Source organism: Hippocampus comes, unplaced genomic scaffold, assembly GCF_001891065.2.
Source record: "Hippocampus comes isolate QL1 unplaced genomic scaffold, H_comes_QL1_v1.1 scaffold142, whole genome shotgun sequence".
Lineage (NCBI taxonomy): Eukaryota > Metazoa > Chordata > Actinopteri > Syngnathiformes > Syngnathidae > Hippocampus > Hippocampus comes.
Genome location: NW_017805482.1, coordinates 407,700 through 426,268, shown reverse-complemented (window position 1 = coordinate 426,268; position 18,569 = coordinate 407,700). Strand labels below are relative to the sequence as shown.

Here is an 18,569-nt window from a genome sequence, read left to right as displayed (position 1 = left end):
CCCCCCCGCGGATGCTTATCTGAGGCTCAAGCGCGGCCCACTTTAAACTGCAGTGACGTCACACCGGTTGATGAGGCCACGCCTATCTTCATCCGACACACGTTTGTCTTTCCACTTGAAAAAACTGTGGTGGGAAGTAACTTCGTAAATAGAGTTTTCTGATGTGACTACAACGCGGCCCACTTTAAACTGCAGTGACGTCACACCGGCTGATGAGGCCACGCCTATCTTCATCCTACACACGTTTGTTTTTTCCACTTTAAAAAAAAAACCGTGGTGGGAAGTAACTTCGAAAATAGAGTTTTCTGATGTCCGTACTACACGTTGTTATTTTTATGACGGCTTTTTACATGAAAACAGAAACTTATACTTAAATATGCTTTACTTTCTAAAAACGGGCCTCGGTACCTTTTTTTAACCCACTCAGAAACTCACATAAAAAAATTAAAAAAAAAAAAAAGACATGGCCACCATGTTCATATAGTGAAACTTATACTTAAATATGCTTTACTTTCTAAAAACCATTTTTTAACCCACTCAGAAACTCACATAAAAAAAAAAAAAAAAGACATTGGCCACCATGTTCATATAGTTGAAATAAAACGGAGAGGGGTTATAGTTCAATTCCCACTGCGGAGTGCGGGACAGACGGAAACTACCCATTGAACGGATGCTACTCTGTTGATGTGCCCACGAGCAAGGTACCGACCCAACCCCAACTTCAACCCCCAAGGTCAAAAGGTTTGCGTGACACTTTGACTCCGACATCTCCTCTCGTGAATTCGAATTTCCCATTGAGAGATTACGATGAGTAAAGAAATTCAAATCAAAATTATCCATCGGCGTGACTGTGAATGTAAATGGAATATTTGTGAGGGATGACTGTTCTACCACACAAAAAACATAACTCAAATAACATTCTCTTGATTTTTATTCCTTCCGCTACTGACCACTGGCAGCAACAGTCAATATGATGTGGAGGAAGAGTGACTAAATTGGTTGGAAAGGTTTAATTATCATGATCGGGAGCAGGCGTTTTTCTGCAAGAGTGAACACCTCAGTTTTCTGGTGAAGCAAGAAAAGACGCAAATCAGGGAGAATGAGACTTCTTTCAGGAGGCACTGTTTTTTCTGATGAATGTTTGAACCCAGAAGCTAGCTACGACACCGCACGTGACTTCACAACAAAGGTATCTGGTGTTTGCATGTTGATGAAATAAAGCCCCCCCACCCCCCACTTTCTCTCCCCCACACACATTTCCACACACTGAGATGTCTTTTGAGCACCCTTGCAGTCGCGCTTTTCTGTGTTCTCTAAAAAAAAAAAATCATTTTCTCGCATCCCCCCGCCCCCTTCTTGCTGCCTCATTAAAGTGCCATCAAGCTACTCAAGTATCTGCTTTTTAGAAAAGGTTCACAGACTGGTAGTTTCGGACACATCACAAAAGACGAAAAGCTTCTGTTGGGAAGAGTGAACAAAGGGTCACAAAGACCCCTAACATCACGGCAATCACGGCGACATCTAAGCACAATATTCACTGACAAGCGGGTGCCGAATAGGTCAATGGCTGATTTTACACCTGAGCTCACTGATGTAAATGTCTTTATTCTGTTCAATGTAACAACAGGGCCACATTTTCATTGGAAAACATGTGCATGGATTGTATGTTTGGTCAATTCATTAATGGGATGTGGGTGGCTCCACGGATTGAATTCAAGTATGATTTCATATATGTAAACAAAATTCAATAGGACATAACGGACTCGAGCGGTGAGGTGCTCAACTCGGTTTACACTTGATGAGGTTGGGGACAACAGATGCGCACACAGGTGCAAGTTTTTGATAGGAAAATAGAATATGTTTTGCTGTAGCATCTGGTGATGTTCAAGCATGATAATACAATTTCCCATCTTGTGAGAATGTGCAGAAATCCAAAAACTGAACACGTTCCAGTCCCCGATGAACCTACATTGTCACTCCTAAGCACTCCTGTGACGCTTTATCTATGGAGTGTAAATAATAGAACATCGTATCTATCTAGCTTACCAAAGCATCCGTCCCTGCATTCATTTCGATGCCGCTTATCGTCATTTGAGTCACTGGTGGCCTGAAGCCTATCCCGGCTGATATTAGAATTAAAGCGGGTTGCACCCTGGTCTAGTCGCCAGCCAATTGCAGAGAAAGGCCAGATCTGAGTTTCAAATTCTGAACCTGAATACTGTAAGTAAGATGCGGTAACCATTCAACCAACATGCTAACCTGCTGTATCAAATCTATATCGCATCACATCTTGCCACAGACCTATCAATCATATCCACAAAATCTATTGTCATAATTTATGTACTTATCCAACATCAATATTATCAATGATCAATAATTTATGCATCAATTTTTATCTATACTATTGTACTGTATTATACAGAATCTATCTTTGCTTTCTATATTTCAAATCTCCCCAGTGTGGGACAAATAAAGGTTATCTTATCTTATCTACAGTTTTGTCATTCTATTTACTGTATGATTTGTCATGTATCAAATATATCTATTGTATTATATGAATGACATCACAGCCAACCTTATCATATTTTAAGTATCGTACTTATTGGATCGATAATATCGAATCAGCAATCGGGCCCTATTTTCATGCTCAGCGCAAGTCTGGTGCAAATCCCAGTCTCACTCTCTACATGAGTAATGGTGCTCATAATCAGCATACCGCGCTTTTGCAAAGTGAAATTGTCGAAGCTCACAGTGTCCTGGGACATCTTAGTTCGAGTGCCAGCTTGGCTGTCCACAAGGTTGTAAGTTCCATCCACGGCTCTCCTTCAGTCCAGTTGAAGTGTCCTTGGGCAAGAAACTCAACCACCGGCAGCGCCTGATGCTGCTTCATCACTTTCCCATCGTCATTGCGGGAATTTGTGAACCCTGAAAATGGAAAGGTGTGATATGAATGCAGGCTATTGATAGACGCGGAGCACAAAGTGTATTTAAAATACAACTTTATAGTTAGATTCGTGCACATCTGTTGAGTTCAAGAAGTTCACTGTCACTGAGTCATACATTTGACTGAATGTGGATTGTGACACATTGTGAACGTGCCATCCTCTGAGTGTGCTCTTTGGCTTTGCTCGTCCTGAATGTTAAAGACAACATTTGCAAGGAGCATTTGTATTGGTTCACTGCGTTATCTTTGCAAAAACAGATGGGAACCAGCTGCACCGGGCGACATCGAAGTGACATGAGGATCGGAATGAAATGTCACAATCCATCACTTAACTCAAGAGACTGCAAGGTTTGGTGCTTTTTGGATGAAATCTCTCACTGGCCCTTCCTGACACGCGGCGCGTGGCCATATTCGCCGCTTTTTCCAATGATGATATCTACACGACAACAGAAAGGGGCGATGAAGTCGACAGTAACTGTCCGTCTTAAGAAAAGTGAAAAAGTTGTGCTGCATCAAATGTCTTTGTTTGTATCTCTGTAAATTGGTTAGTACAGTGTTTTTACAGCCTTTGTCAAGCCAAGGTAGTTTAAATTTTAAAAAAAGAAAACTATTACCAAACAAATGTCACACTAAATATCCACTGAAATGAGGATCTAGTTTCAATTGAGTCTTTGCTCTGGTTATCTCAAAGGGCAAGCCAGCAGAAAAAAAAATAAATACAAACACCATCTCAAAAAGAAGGAGCGCTTGGTTAGGTTACTTGGACCTCTGAAGAACACAGACATATTATTTGTAGCCAATAACTAATAATTCAATTGAATAACTTCTATGGCGTTTAGGGCTTGGCTAATTTGCAAAAGATTGTTTTGTTTGTCTTTTTTTTTTGGGGGGGGCATGGGGGTCCCATGTTTCTCAAACAATAAAAAGAAAAATGTAAAAAGTGTATTGGTACTGTATATATGTGTCACCCTTCCACGCGATTGAGTGGGGTACTCATTCGAGTAGTTTTTAAGCTTGATTTATTTTTTCCCATTTCGTTCAACAAAAAATGAATTTGAATCGGAAACTGAGTTTTGATTTTTAAAAATGCGAGTGTATTGAATTGAACCGAATCGTTTGACTTTAAAATGGACAGTCCTTGAACTGTATCGCACCCCATATATCGACATGCGTATCAAAATGTCTTTTATTTGAGATGTAGAAACCCAGAGTAGTTTTCCTGCTTACAAACAAACGCTAATCAAAACAAGACAGGCTTTCAGTTTCCTTCTTTCACACTCAGCAGAGGCAACAAAAACCGTCTTGTCTGCCTTCCATCCTGTCCATCAAACAGGGATGAAAGTGAAGGCTTACATGTGCTGCTTGCGGACTCCCATGGCGGAATCCTTCCACTTTCCACACCGCTTACACCCTGGAGCCAAATCCCAGCAGGGTCGACCTTGTGATCATCACCTGTCAGTCACAAGACTGACAAATAAGAGAGACAACCAGTCAGTCACACTCACATCAACACCGACAGCCAGCTTGAACATCCGGAAAAAAACCACACAAGCAAAGAGACGGTAGTCATCTTGCATACACTTAAAGTTGTCCCATCCTGCGCCAACCTCAGTTGTTACACTTGTACGGTCGGGGCCTGTTGGCGAGCGGCCGCTGTTATCATCAGCTTCAGACGCGGCCGTCGTGGCCCGCTGTAATCCCTGACCACAAATCCCCAAGTCCCCTCACGGAGTAGCGGCGGATGAGGCAACAAATCCTCAGCATCAAACGACGTAGTGTGTTCTGCCTCTCCGGCCTGCGACTCTTTTATGTCTTGTTCGCTGTCGCTGGCAGTTGCTGAGACGCTGTCTGGAGTATGTTGGACTGAAGTCTGGAAAGGGAAGTTTATTGGGCTCCGCGAGGCACTTGGCAATTCCCATCGCCCCTCTCTGGTGTGTTTGCTCTGGACTTACTCCTCATGCAAGTTAAAGGGGGTGGGCGGACAAATCGACTGATATAGTATTCATGAGCAAAAATTTCACAAATGACTTCAAGCGCATATTAGAAGTTGTGGGATGCGTCTTGAATTTTAAGATCTACAAAGTAGAATAGCTATTTGAAAGCAAGTGCATAGACCGTTAAGAGCCTTTTCTTTGTGTGAGGCCCACATTTCACACAAAGTTCACTTGTGAGTAAACTTTGACAAGATCATAGTTATTGCAGTACTTTAAAATGATGACATTTTTGTTTGGTAGTGTGCCGTGGGATTTATTTATTTTTGTGTTTGTGTGTGGCGGGGGGGGTGTAAAATGTATGCCTTAACTAAATTAAGGTTGAGAAACACTGCAGCATTGAAAATGATAACTATAAGTACAGTACCTACATAAAATGGCGTCCGGCCTGACTCATGTCAGTGATGCATGGTCACCACAACAATGTAAAAATATTATTATTAAAAGATGCTGTTCCATCCAGGGAATATCACTCTAAAATAATCCAATATCTATAACATATGGGAGACTGTCTTCCACAAATGGTTAAATGTAACCACATTGGCAACGTCGAGATATTGTGATTCTCGGCTAGAATCCCAACAAGATGCTTCGCGATAAAATTCTGCTTGTAGGTTTATGTCTTAATTTGATTCACTTTGGCCCCTGAGCAGATTAATACTCTGGTGTTTGTGCACATAAATCCTACGGCACAGTTAAGGTCAAACATCCAAACCAAGTAACAAGGAGTAAAACCAATTTTTTGAATGTCACTTTTTTGGGGGGGAGAGTTTCACAAATTAGATTTCATCCAGAGCATAAATCTGAACCACAATATCCCAAAAACTTGGAAAATAACTCTGTAGAATAAAAAGACATGTTTTTTTTTTTTTTACAGCATAGCCTTAAAGAACACATTTCACTCTCAGAGGTTAAATGCAGTGAAAATAAAATTCTCGGTGAGCGTACTTGTTTTATGGTCCACGCGGGAGAATGGTTATTACAGGCCTGCTCTCCTTGGTTGCACGAAAGCCAATTTGTCAAAAGCATCTTTCCTCCCTGTCTGTCAGTGTTGCTTTATGGAGAAAAAGATTCTTCTGGCAGCAAGATGCTCTTTGGTCAGGATGACACGTCTCAGCGGCCTCGTGCGTCCGCAACCAGACAATGTGCTGAGACGTCACAGCACATTTCCATGGCTTTCAAGTCACACTTGACGTGTGATCTTCATGGTACATGGGCAGTGTGTTCAAATGGTACCGCTGGATTTGCGGGTGGTTTCAGCTTAGTGCACCCAAACGTTTAAAAGGGCACCAAATTTATACAAAATAGACAAAGAGGCGGAATGTCATTTTTGCACTCTGTTGCAAAGCAGTCTCCATTTACGTGTGAGACGGTTTTGCAATTAAAATATCCACCCAAACCAGATGCACGAAAACGTCTTACTGGAGCTCATCTTAACAGGTTGTCAATGGGTTGGTTTCTTCTTGCTGTCAGAGTCATGTGGGAACTGCCCTGCCAACACCATAGAATGCTTTGGAAATTATCAAATGTAATATATATTTATTGACAGACTAAAAATAATGTACCTTTTCCCTCTATCTACTGTATGCCGGTGAAATATAATGACAAGCCAAACAATGAAATGATCTTACGCTAGATAGCAGAAGGTACAACAAACTTGTGTATCCACCTGTCGCCGTTCATACAACAGAATAATTCAAGGCTTCCTGATAATATGTCAATTTTGTGATCTCATCGTGATTTCGGTATAGTCGTTTGGTGGCGTGCCATGAAATATTTTTTATGTAAAATTGGCGTCCTGGGTGAACACTGCTACAAGTTAGGAATTGTAATTCGTCTCACCGCCAGCAGAGGGGGCGCTAAGCCACGCACGGCCATGCGGAAGACCAGTGTCAATATTTCGTGACGTCACATCTTCCGGATGATTCCCATCTAGCCATTAATAACTATCTCAGTCCCGCAAGTCGTCACAGCGTCGCAGTCGCTTTTTTAACACGTTCTCACACTTCATTCTCATTTTAGCCCTTCGTACTATTAACAACAACAAAAATCTTCATTCACATCGCTGCGGTTTCGCTTGTCATTTGTGAACGCGATGCAGAAGAGAAGGAAGCCCGAGCCCATCCAACTCAACCCGATCCCCGATGGGAACATCATCAACGGCACCGGAGCCACAGAGTGAGTGTCACCAAACCACCCCGACGCGTGTACTTATATTTCGGAGTTGCATGGGTTACCATTACCATCTGAGATTTGGATCATATTTCGATTTGGGCTTCGCAATGACTGCAGATCTTAGATGTGCTTCTATTATATAAGATCATAATCGGCATATGGCTGTGGTTATTCATGAATTGGCCTTCATGATGGATGCAGGACCCCCACCAAGTTTGGTGTGTAGGCACCACTTGTAATTGAGAGAGTGAGTAGTTGTGACACCAGGCTCTCGTTATCACTTCCCAGTCAGCCTGAAACAAACATTCTGGGTGGGAATTATATAATGTGTCAACTCTCATGCCGGCTGCTTTTTCGAAGGTGGCAAAGAGGCCGAATATCATATTGTGTTGCCATTGTGTCGTCATGCATCTGAGGATATTGCAACATCCCACGCTATTGTACAACCAAAGCTTTTGTAATAATCCCTTTAATAAGCTTCAGTTTTAACTGACACTTTTATAGATCTATTCATTTCGAAATATACAAGTGTGATGACAAAAAAAATGTTGCAAATGCAAAACCCAACCCTTAAAAGGTTGTTCTGTTTGATATTCTACTAAGGTGCACCTTATAAACTGGTCGAGGACTTTGGATATACTGTACATTCCTCTCTGAAATTGAACAACATACCTCACGTTGCTCGTGTGTGCTAAAAGTTGCCTTGGCTTTCCTGCTGCCGCTGATGACGACATGGTGTTGGCGTGATAGTTGAACACATTCCTGCATGGTTGCTTGAGGCAGGTAGTGACTAGTCAAGGAACAGCACACCCTGATGAAACGACAGTGAAGAATTTATTACATTCTGAAGTCTGCCTCCTCTTTCATGCTGAAAGTCTCAGTCTAAGTGTTCAGTCATCATCAGAATTCAACCTTGAATGTCCAAAGCCAATCACAGGGCACAAAACTAACTATTCACACTCATATATTTTCACCTATGGACAATTCAATGAGGCTAACATGCATGTGCAACATCTACACAGGAAAGCCCGGACTAGATTCAAACGTCAAATCTCCTTTTGGCCACCCCAAAAAATTGGAAAAATCCTCAATTATTTGCTTGAACACTTTAAACAGAAAGCTGATGACATGAACTAGACAATACAAACGACATACAACTGCTTTCTTGACTGACTTTCGCGTTTTTCAAAAAGTTAAACAATTTTAAAGCGGCCCTTTCATTCTTCAATTTTTCTGTATGCGGCCCTCAAACGAAAGTTTGGACACACCGGCATCAAGCGTTTTCCTCATGAACCGATATTAAGATGCAATGAGCACCTATGGAGAGGAAGATGCTAATCTCCATAAAACACAAAATATCAGTGGAATCATTTCGATATTTTCGAAGATTTGTGTGACGATAGGTATGGATGTCCACGTGGATTTTTATAAAGTTGAATATCAGTTTTCTGACATCAAATGATGTTCAGCTCATGGGGGGAAAACCCTTAACGCCCATAACGTCCAAAATATTGTGGCAATTGGTTTGACATTTTCCGAGATTGACGTGGGCATATAAGGGCACATGAATTTTGGCCAGTTTTGGCCACCTCATGAACCGATATTAAGATGCAATGAGCACCTATGGAGAGGAAGATGCTAATCTCCATAAAACACAAAATATCAGTGGAATCATTTCGATATTTTCAAAGATTTGTGTGACGATAGGTATGGATGTCCACGTGGATTTTTATAAAGATGAATCTCAGTTTTCTGACACCAAATGATGTTCAGCTCATGGGGGGGAAAACCCTTAACGCCCATAACATCCAAAATACTGTGGCAATTAATTGGTTTGACATTTTCCGAGATTGACGTGGGCATATAAGGGCACATGAATTTTGGCCAGTTTTGGCCATAGTTTTCAAACATTAGGCAACATTAAGCTCTTTCTCTATACTGACCATCCAAGAGAAGAAAATACAGCGGCGTTTGTTTTGATATTTTTCGAGGTTGAGGTGGGCATGAGTGGATGTGCGTGTGAATTTTGCGAATGACTGGTCTTAGTTTTCTGATGTTAAGCTTTTTTTTTTTTTTAACAAACATTAATTAAGCGTTTAAAGCAGGGGTGTCCAACTCATTTTCCTTTTTTTTTTTTATTATAAACAATTAAGTGTTTAAAGCCGAGGTGTCCAACTCATTTTAGTCACGGGCCACATTGTAGTTACGGTTTGCCTTGGAGGGCCGTTTTGAATTTTGGGAAACCATATCAATGTTTAATCCCCTCTATATATTAAACATATAGCGCACAACAAATTGACGAATAACTAGTTTTAAAATCAGAAGTCAAGAATAATGACTGTTATTGTGGATTGCATGTGACAATTTGAAATTTTGGTTCAGACTTTAGCGAGCATCATGCAACTTGACATGCTTGATTTGCTTTCGCGGGCCACATAAAATGATGCGGCGGGCCAGAAGGGCCTTGACTTGGACACCAGTGGTTTAAAGACTACCCTTTATTTCGACTAGCAGATTTCCTTGGTCATTGTGTGGATGGAGTTCAAGAGGCCTGCGTCATGCCCGCTTCCCTCCTCCGCCACAAGCAAGCGCGTGACTCCTCTTGGTCTCTCCCACATATTGCGTGGAGCATTGCATGCGTTTCAGTATTTCTGGCGTCCTCCACTTTTCCGCTCTTGTCGACAAAACGCCCACGCCGCCCACGGTTCACTCAAACTCGCCATGCAGTATCCATGGTTATGGATCAGAAATAAAATAGCGTAACACTTTTTTGCTGTCAGTCACTGTCATCCAACGCCAGGTGTGTGACACTGTCAATACGAGGACTCTGTATTTAAAATACTACGAGGATCAACGCAGTGCAGCTCCTCAGCAATAATAAATCAAAGAGCAGCCTGTCTAAAGAGCTCTTTACTGCTTTATCCAGTTGGGCTTCTCAAGGTAATTGGTTGCCATGACAGCAGAGCGACAGAAGCTGCCCAACTGAACCGAAGAGATGTGCGAGTGAACATAAAACTCAGTGACTCGCAACAGGTTGTCTGTCATGTTCCCCAAAAGACAAATCAATCACCAGAATCAACGTGTGTCTTTTCCATTTGGCATCAGGTTAATAGATACATTTCCTGTGTCCCTTTGGAAGGGGTCGGATGCTTCCAAAGAACAAAACAGCTGCTGATGTTGAAGTGGGCTTTGGAAAGCTCTTCTAACACGCACGTGTCTTTCTGCAAGGACAAACTTAGAGGCCCTGCAGAAGAAACTGGAAGAGCTGGAACTGGACGAGCAGCAACGCAAACGCCTGGAAGCTTTCCTGACGCAGAAGCAGAAAGTGGGAGAGCTGAAGGATGATGACTTTGAGAAGATATGCGAGCTCGGTGCAGGCAACGGAGGGGTCGTCTTCAAGGTTTCCCACAGACCTTCTGGTCTGATCATGGCCAGGAAGGTAAAAGTTGAAAATGGCCCTGTGACCCAATTCCTGATAACTTTGCATGAGGCTATCGTGCTCCTGAAAATTGCATCCCGATACCCCAAACTTTTTTTTTTTTATGAGTAGTCAATGTTATCCTGCGTTGCAGCTCATCCACCTGGAAATCAAACCGGCCATCAGGAACCAGATTATAAGGGAGCTTCAAGTTCTGCATGAATGCAACTCCCCCTACATTGTGGGCTTCTATGGCGCTTTCTACAGCGATGGGGAAATCAGCATCTGCATGGAGCACATGGTAGTTTTCATGGTTTTCTTTTGGCCTTTTGTTTTTAAGTCATCCTTTAGCCGTTTTCCTTCCTTCCTTGCTGGATTTAGGATGGCGGCTCCCTGGATCAGTCGCTGAAGAAAGCTGGAAAGATCCCGGAGCAAATCCTTGGCAAAATCAGCATTGCTGTATGTAGCCCGCCCTCCTCGCATTTTGTCATTTCACCAACTTCCGGAATGATTCACTCATGCGAGCCTAAATTAACCCTCCAGGGATTGAAAAGGGCTCATTTACAGCTTCAACAACCTTCAACAGATCAAAGTACCGGCACCATAGTGGCCTGGGACGCTTAGGAAGGTGCATGGTCGTTACTCCCGAGTCTAGGTCAAGATTTTGATAAATGTATTTTTGTGGTACGGATAATTAGTTCCACTCAGTCACTTGGATGCTCTGCCATCCGACTTTTAGATTTACCATCTATCCAAATGAGTGTTGACACTTTAGATCTGGACACAGAATATGCATTTTTTGGGCGGGGTAATGTAACATTTGATACTTTTATATATTATTCAAGATTACTTCCACACATTGGCACATAATGAACATGGGAAAGAAGTCATTGTTACCACCCCCGGTCAACAAATTTAACTAAAAAGAAACATTTAGAAGTGTCAAAAACAAAACAAATCAAACAAACAAACAAACAAACAAAAAAAAGACGTATTGTACTTCTTAGAAATGTTTTGAATAAGTCATATATCAGGAGTATTCAAAATGGTGTCGTTCGTGACGACTGATCACCCTGATTGGCTGAAAAACTTCTCGGGGAATTAGGTTAGGCAAAACATTGCCGCCCCCCCCCTTGTATGTTTTCCTGTTCGCACTGGGAGTGTTGAGTGAGTTGTTGAGTCACCCTGGCCAGGGCACTCAAAAGTTCTACAGCATGTTGACATTTCAAGGCTATTAGCAATTGAAATCAATCCTTAAATGCCATTTTTATTTTCACAGGTCATTAAAGGGCTTTCCTACCTGAGGGAGAAACACAAGATCATGCACAGAGGTCATTCACTATTTAATGACTTGCCCCCCCCGATGTACTGTATATACATAGACAATAGTACCTACCTTAACCACTGGATGATGAACTCGGCATTAATCATCAACTTTTGTTTGGTCACATATTTGGACTATGTTGCCTGTCACCTTTCAGTGATGTTTTCCTCAACATGCTTACATCATCTCTCCCTCTGTCAGATGTCAAGCCATCTAACATCCTGGTGAATTCCCGCGGTGAGATAAAGTTGTGCGACTTTGGAGTGAGTGGACAGCTCATAGACTCCATGGCCAACTCCTTTGTGGGGACACGATCCTACATGTCTGTAAGTTGACATGCAGCTCTTCCACAACATTAACAAGGAAAACTAATTTGCAATCAGATTAGAACACAGCCAAGAGATTGGAGATTCAAGTCTTAGAGCTCATGAGTTGCCATCTTTGTTCTTGCACTGTGAGCAGACCGCACTTCCCTGTTCTGTTCTTTTACACAGCCGGAGCGTTTACAGGGCACTCATTACTCAGTCCAGTCCGACATCTGGAGCATGGGTCTGTCCTTAGTTGAAATGGCCATTGGCCGTTTCCCTATCCCACCGCCTGACACAAAGGAGCTGGAACACATTTTTGGGACTCAAGTGGGCGGTTCAAACTCTGCAGAGTCCTCACCAAATGCTGGGCCTCCTGGGCGACCTGGCAGCTGTGAGTCTAAGGACCATGTTCCATCCTTTCGCTGCAGACGTTAACCCTGCATCTGTTTTATTCTTGCAGCGTATGGATTGGACAGTCGGCCTCCAATGGCCATCTTTGAGTTACTTGACTACATTGTCAATGAGGTAGGGGTTCACACAATTTAAGAGCGTAAAATGGTAACCACTTTACTAACAGGATTCATTTACACTCTGGGTAGCCTCCACCAAAGTTGCCTGGGATGTTATTCAGTTCGGAATTCCAAGACTTTGTCAATAAATGGTAAGGTGAAATGTCTGCAATTGTTTTCATCTTGGACCACAAACATTTGTAACTAATTCATCACCTGTTTAACATCCGTTTCAGCTTGATAAAGAACCCAGCAGAAAGGGCAGACCTGAAACAGTTAATGGTTGGTGTATAGGCATTTACCATTCTCGCCATGACGCACGCTTCAGGCTTGAGCTCACGTGACATTTCCTCTTCCCAACAGGTGCACCCTTTCATCAGACAGTCAGAGGCAGCGCAAGTTGATTTTGCCGGCTGGTTGTGCACCACCATTGGCCTCAAGCAGCCTGGGACGCCCACCCATGGCTCTGGAATGTGACCGCTACCAGCTAGTATACCGTAAAACCCGCGCCCTTTAAATACTCTAACAGGGTCTCTATAATTTGTATGAGGTGTTAGGCGAAAAAGTGCAATCAAATGGTACGTATTTTCATTTCAAACCTACATGCCAAGTGAAATTATAAAAGTGAAACAAATTTTTGGCTGCTTTGCAAGCCTGCCTGAAAAGCCATCTTTTTCTAACGAATAATGCCATTTTAAACGTGCTTAAGGCTCAGATTTGTTGTCGTGACAAGTTTGGTGAATTAAACTGTGAACATGTCTCCTTTGCCTTCTTCGAATTCCAGCTTGAGATGCCTTGGTTTTTAGCAGGTGCTTGTTCCCAGGGTTCCACCAGTTCTTCAGTCGCCGCTGAAAGAGCATCACACCACTTTGTGAAACACTCCTTCCCAATTTAAGCACTAGCAAAATATGGCATGTATGGTTCAGGACTTCCATCTAATCAGGATTCAGAAACACGGACCAGAAGTGGGAGTATCATCATTTTGCAACCATAAAATAAGGGGGGGAAAAAATGCAAATACGTACGTTTGTTTTGAGTCCTTCTTGCTTGAGCTCCTCGCCATAATATTGCGCATTGGCAGGCTGAAAAGGAATGCATGTTTAGTCACTAAAGACTTTACCAAATTAATACTGTGGTCCATAATCTGTGCATTGCTCAGGACTTCCAATTTATCAGGATTCAGAAACACGGACCAGAAGTGGGAGTATCATCATAGCTTGAAAAAAAATACAATAAAAAGTTGCAAATATTTGCTTACTTGGGTGCATAAAGTTCATTCTGGGCGTCACGCTTGATAATCCATCTCAAGTCTGTGCTAGTCATCTTGCTCATTGGCAGGCTGAAATGGAAGGAATTAAGCAAATCATTCACTGTCCAATACCATGTTAAATCAATATTGTGCCAATATTCAGAACTTCAGTCCAAGTTGTCACAAACACGGATGTCGAAGTAAGAAAGCTCACCACAGTAATCCGTTACATTTCTGATAGCGGTCACTCAAGAAACTCACTTGTCGTGGACCTTGAGGCAAGCAGGTTACAACGGGTGCTTTACAGCTAATCATCCTTTGGAAGCATCCAAGTCATGCGTTGGGAGCATCCGACATTCTCAAAAGGTTGCGTTCATTCTGCAGTGATTCGTGAAAAAAATTTAACGAGTACATGAAAAACATTCTAAAAGATGACGTTCACATGCAATTGCTATTACCTGTTTTTACCTTGATCTAAACCGCTTGCTTCCAAGATCAGAAAAAAGAAAGCAGTGGTGCAAAACAAAAAGTAGCGTAAACCATGTTTGAAAAGTGCTGACAGTTGCACAAAATCAAACCATGATTAATTGTACAATTAGTTTTGTAGTGCATTCCCACCCTGAGTTCTCTGCCCACAAAATACATTGCTTTCTACTGTATTTAGCACTAGTATAAAATGTTAAACACAGGCCTGAGTCTTTTGATTCAAACCAAACTTATTTATTGTTCAGTGAACTCCAGTCAGGAATAAATTTAAGCCTTGACTTTTTTGGGTGCTCCCTTCTTCCCAGGCTTCTTCTTGGGCTTCAGCATCTTAGCCTTGATCTGTTGGAAACGGAATGCAGTCAGATAAAAATAAAAAGGTCCATGCAGCAAGAGTGATTGCTAGTTTCTTACTTTAGGGTCATGCTTGAGAATGGCATGACGTCTGGCTGTCTTGGCATAGGGGTTCAGTTTGAACATGATCCTCAAGTTCTTCAGAGGATTCTTCTTCAGGACTCTGCGGATGATCTTCTTCCTGCAAGGAAAAGGCAAACTCTCGATGACACGCGTCAATGCATTTACAGTTCTTGGTTCAGTGTATCGCTCAGGACTTCACACTTTAAGATTCAGAAACATGGACCTAAAGTAGAAGTATCATAGTCGTGCCCCATCCCCTCCAATTTTTTTTGAAGCAAACGTTCACTTACTTGGGTGCACGAAGTGCTTTCTGGATCTCCTCACTCTTCAGAATCCTGCTCAGGTCTGTGTTGGTCATCTTATGCATTGGCAAGCTGAAAAGGAAGGACGAGTGCTTAATTTGTTTAATTTACAACATGAAATGTAATCAATGTTGAGGTCTTCAACAGACTCAGAACTTCATTCATATCACAGCTGTCAAAAACACGGACCATGAAGTGGGAAAGCTCATCACAGTAAGTAAAGCAACTATGCTGTTCCACCATAAACTCACTTGTAGTTTCTCTTCAGGGTCGAAGGTTTACGCCAGGTGCCATACAAATTATCTAGTTGGCGGAAAGCGCTCTCAGTCCAGATGCAGAAGCGACCCACATGTCCACCGGGGGCAAGTCTTAGTAGGTTCAGCTTGTTCACGTTCTGGAGGGTGATGCCTGCAAAACAAGTGCAACTTCATACAATCAATCACAAATCAAAGGCCATCACAATTTTCAGTTGATCGGTACCGGGTTTAAAAAAAAAAAAAAAACAGTGATTGTGGGCGCAATCAAGAACAAACGCAGGGGGTCATCAGTCAGGAGTCGTCACCTTGCATCATGACAACGCAAGGATGCACACAGCAGACCAAACGGTGCAGACCATCAGCAAGCTGAGCTGAGAACTGCTCCCTCATCCCCTTTACAGCCCAGACCGCGCCCCTTCAGACTTTCTCGTTTGGTCCCTTAAGCGTTCACGCGGGCACGAAGTTTGAACGTGATGAAGTCAATCTCCCCATATTATCATGATACTGTAACATGATGTCTGGATATTGCAAATTGAAAGCACTGCAGTTTAATCTGACACTGCATGAAATTGATTGGCCCTAGAAGAAAATGTGCTACACTTGGGGACATTAAAAAAAAAAGTATGTTGGGATTCTTTTGGTCAGAAAAAATTAAGACAGTTGAGAATATGTAATCAGGTGAATAGATGCTACACCTTTTGATAAATAAATCACTCAATGAATAATACAATATTATATTATTAGGTAGCCTTTGTATTCAGAAATACTTTTTGACTAATTAACGACTCATACCACCAACAATATGAAAACTTACCCGGAATATTTCTGAATGCCTTGGTGACACCAGCATCTTGGTTATAGATGATACAAGGCCCTCTGCGTTGAATGCGTCGCCGATTCCTCATTTTACCCTTACCGGCACGCATGCGTTGCGAGGCGTAGACCTGAATATTGGAGATTTACAACGTCAAAAGCACCGCATAAACTGGTGATTACATTAAACATGTCAACATTGCTATACCTAACGATAAATGCGCATTACCATTGTGCAATTTAATGACATTCTTGGAACTTGTGACTACCTTCTTGATGTCATTCCAGGCTTTAATTTTCTTCAGCAGTAGCACTGCCTCCTTGGTCTTCTTGTAGCCCTCAACTTTGTCCTCAACCACCAGAGGAACCTCTGGGATTTCCTCAATACGGTGTCCTGTAGAGAACGAACATCATGTCAACATTTGGCCCACCAGAACATGATGAGAAAGAGTTCAGTCTGAACCTGCTCAGATTTAAACACACATCACCACCCTGTGACAGCTTTGAAACAGCAGGCAACTGTCACTGCTCACAGGGTCAGACGCAAATTACACCATCATGGCAACTGATCCAATAAGATCAATCGGTAGTTAGGAGTGTAATTCATTTGAGGCATCAGCTCACCCTTGGACATGATGAGTGCGGGGATGGCAGAAGCAGCCAGAGCAGAACAGATGGCATAGCGCTTCTGGGTCGTGTTGATTTTGCGGTGCCAACGACGCCAGGTCTTGGTGGGGGCAAACATGCGCCCTCCACGACACATCTTGTGGAAAAGTTAAGATTACTGCGCAAAAGCTGACACTATTTTAAATGGTACACTTGCATGCTCAGAAACAATATTCATCAGTCAACTGAGCCAGTATTTGACAGCAGGCATTCTGTCACTGGACACAGTGTCAGACGCAAATTACACCATCAGTGCAAGTGTGACAATTACCTAGCGGTGGCACATTGTCTAATTGAAAAAGGATACGTTACCAAAGGCACCCTGGCCTGAACGGTGAGTACCACCACCCCTCACACGAGGGATACGGGCCACAGCTCTCCCTGTACCCCAGGACTCAGCACTAGTCTGGTGACCTAAAAGACAGAAGTTACTGCATAACTGATATTACTGCATTAAAGGATTAAATGGGGAACTGACAGGTGTTTGATGCAGTTACCTGCCAGTTCACTGACTGCATAGGGCTGGCGATTGTTCTTGCGCATGTTGGTATGCACAAAATTCACAACATCAGGGCGAATGGGAGCCCTGAAAACTGCAGGCAGGACAACATTCTTGCCCGAGGAGTCTCCTTTCTCGGAGTAAACCGAGATTAGGGGTCGGGCACAGGCCTAATAAGAAAAATCATTATGAATCTTTAGCAGCCATTAAATAGCAACAATGCCATGTGATTGTGCAGATTAATTAGTATCAAACAGATTTCAGTCAACGTGATTAGACTAGTTCAAATTGTATTCTAGTCTTCCTAATAGCAGTATTGTTGAATTTTACTTATATCACGGAATTGGTATATTAGGACCGACATTTATCTGGCAAACACGCCGAACCGGGCCTGTTAGCTCATAGTAGTTAGCTTAACTACGTAGGCCCGTAAATTGCGCTGCATTTACTTTCAGAAATTGTCGTAAGACAAAACAAAATCCCCAAACGTATGCACACAAAAAAATGAGCCTGAGGTGGCTAGTCTGACATTTATAGTGAATGCGAGTGATTTAGTTTCCATACAAGAGTTACGAGAAAAGCAGACACACGTGTCACAAGGAGACTAGCGTCCAAAATGGCTCCTCGTGCTACTTGCTATGTCCGAAAATAATGCAACTGTATACTTGAATTACAATTGAAAATAACCTTCGTACCTTGCAACCTAAAGATATAATATCTACAATAACGCAACAGCTATGCTGCACAAAAAGCTTTACAGACGTTTCCTCACCATAATCGTTGTTTAAGTTTCGGCTCGCCGGGAACCACACTCCACTCGCGATGGCGGCCACAGAAAAAAGGAAGTGAGTAACTCACCCTCAAACGTTTATGCTGCCGCCGAAAGGACCACTGCATCCGCCAAAAGCCAAATATTAACAAAGGGCCTATAACAACGATAAAATTAAAAAAAAAACATATTCAATTACTATTCAAGCAATTAAATTACGATTGTACATTTTAGATACAAATGTGTACATTTACGTTCATACCATTCGTGGGGACTATTTCTTTACGCCATGTTGTCGAAAGTGGACGTAAAAACGGAAGTACTTTCTGAATATTACATGATTATTTTTTGTCATCGTTTAATTTCCACAATGAACGCAAAGCAGATTTTTGAATGTATTTCTCCATAATTCATTTCTTTACCTCATAATGAATTTGAAAGGATT

General features: G+C 42.3%; 2 protein-coding genes and 2 long non-coding RNA genes across 4 annotated transcripts; 1 reads left to right on the top strand and 3 right to left on the bottom strand.

The window, feature by feature from the left end:
- The first annotated feature begins 6,855 nt into the window (after nucleotides 1-6,855).
- map2k1 (mitogen-activated protein kinase kinase 1) lies at nucleotides 6,856-13,428 on the top strand. Its single transcript, XM_019875936.1, has 11 exons — nucleotides 6,856-7,113; nucleotides 10,339-10,549; nucleotides 10,683-10,829; nucleotides 10,910-10,987; nucleotides 11,808-11,859; nucleotides 12,054-12,178; nucleotides 12,347-12,551; nucleotides 12,621-12,685; nucleotides 12,760-12,821; nucleotides 12,906-12,951; nucleotides 13,033-13,428. Exons 1-11 carry the CDS (start codon nucleotides 7,031-7,033, stop codon nucleotides 13,144-13,146), a joined length of 1,188 nt encoding a protein of 395 aa, XP_019731495.1. The 5' UTR covers nucleotides 6,856-7,030; the 3' UTR covers nucleotides 13,147-13,428.
- LOC109519423 (uncharacterized) lies at nucleotides 11,661-12,030 on the bottom strand. The gene is made up of 2 exons (XR_002168962.1): nucleotides 11,925-12,030; nucleotides 11,661-11,828 (listed from the first exon to the last, which is right to left on the bottom strand). It is a non-coding gene; the product is annotated as an uncharacterized LOC109519423 (long non-coding RNA).
- LOC109519422 (uncharacterized) lies at nucleotides 13,236-13,902 on the bottom strand. Its single transcript, XR_002168961.1, has 2 exons — nucleotides 13,695-13,902; nucleotides 13,236-13,517 (listed from the first exon to the last, which is right to left on the bottom strand). It is a non-coding gene; the product is annotated as an uncharacterized LOC109519422 (long non-coding RNA).
- A 714-nt stretch (nucleotides 13,903-14,616) lies between these two features.
- rpl4 (ribosomal protein L4) lies at nucleotides 14,617-18,257 on the bottom strand. Its single transcript, XM_019875938.1, has 10 exons — nucleotides 18,128-18,257; nucleotides 17,354-17,525; nucleotides 17,164-17,270; nucleotides 16,815-16,953; nucleotides 16,460-16,584; nucleotides 16,192-16,321; nucleotides 15,372-15,528; nucleotides 15,109-15,192; nucleotides 14,816-14,936; nucleotides 14,617-14,743 (listed from the first exon to the last, which is right to left on the bottom strand). The coding sequence occupies exons 1-10, from the start codon at nucleotides 18,128-18,130 to the stop codon at nucleotides 14,672-14,674; spliced, it is 1,110 nt and encodes a 369-aa protein (XP_019731497.1). The 5' UTR covers nucleotides 18,131-18,257; the 3' UTR covers nucleotides 14,617-14,671.
- Nucleotides 18,258-18,569: the final 312 nt, after the last annotated feature.

Coding starts and splice junctions, on each gene's coding strand:
- map2k1 (XM_019875936.1), top strand. CDS start 7,031: ATGCAGAAGAGAAGGAAGCCCGAGCCCATCCAACTCAACCCGATCCCC. Junction 12,179..12,346: donor GGACACGATCCTACATGTCT/GTAAGTTGACAT, acceptor TCTTTTACACAG/CCGGAGCGTTTACAGGGCAC. Junction 12,552..12,620: donor TCCTGGGCGACCTGGCAGCT/GTGAGTCTAAGG, acceptor TTATTCTTGCAG/CGTATGGATTGGACAGTCGG.
- rpl4 (XM_019875938.1), bottom strand. Junction 17,271..17,353: donor TGCAGTCAGTGAACTGGCAG/GTAACTGCATCA, acceptor TCTGTCTTTTAG/GTCACCAGACTAGTGCTGAG. Junction 14,937..15,108: donor AAAGCACTTCGTGCACCCAA/GTAAGTGAACGT, acceptor TTTTCCTTGCAG/GAAGAAGATCATCCGCAGAG.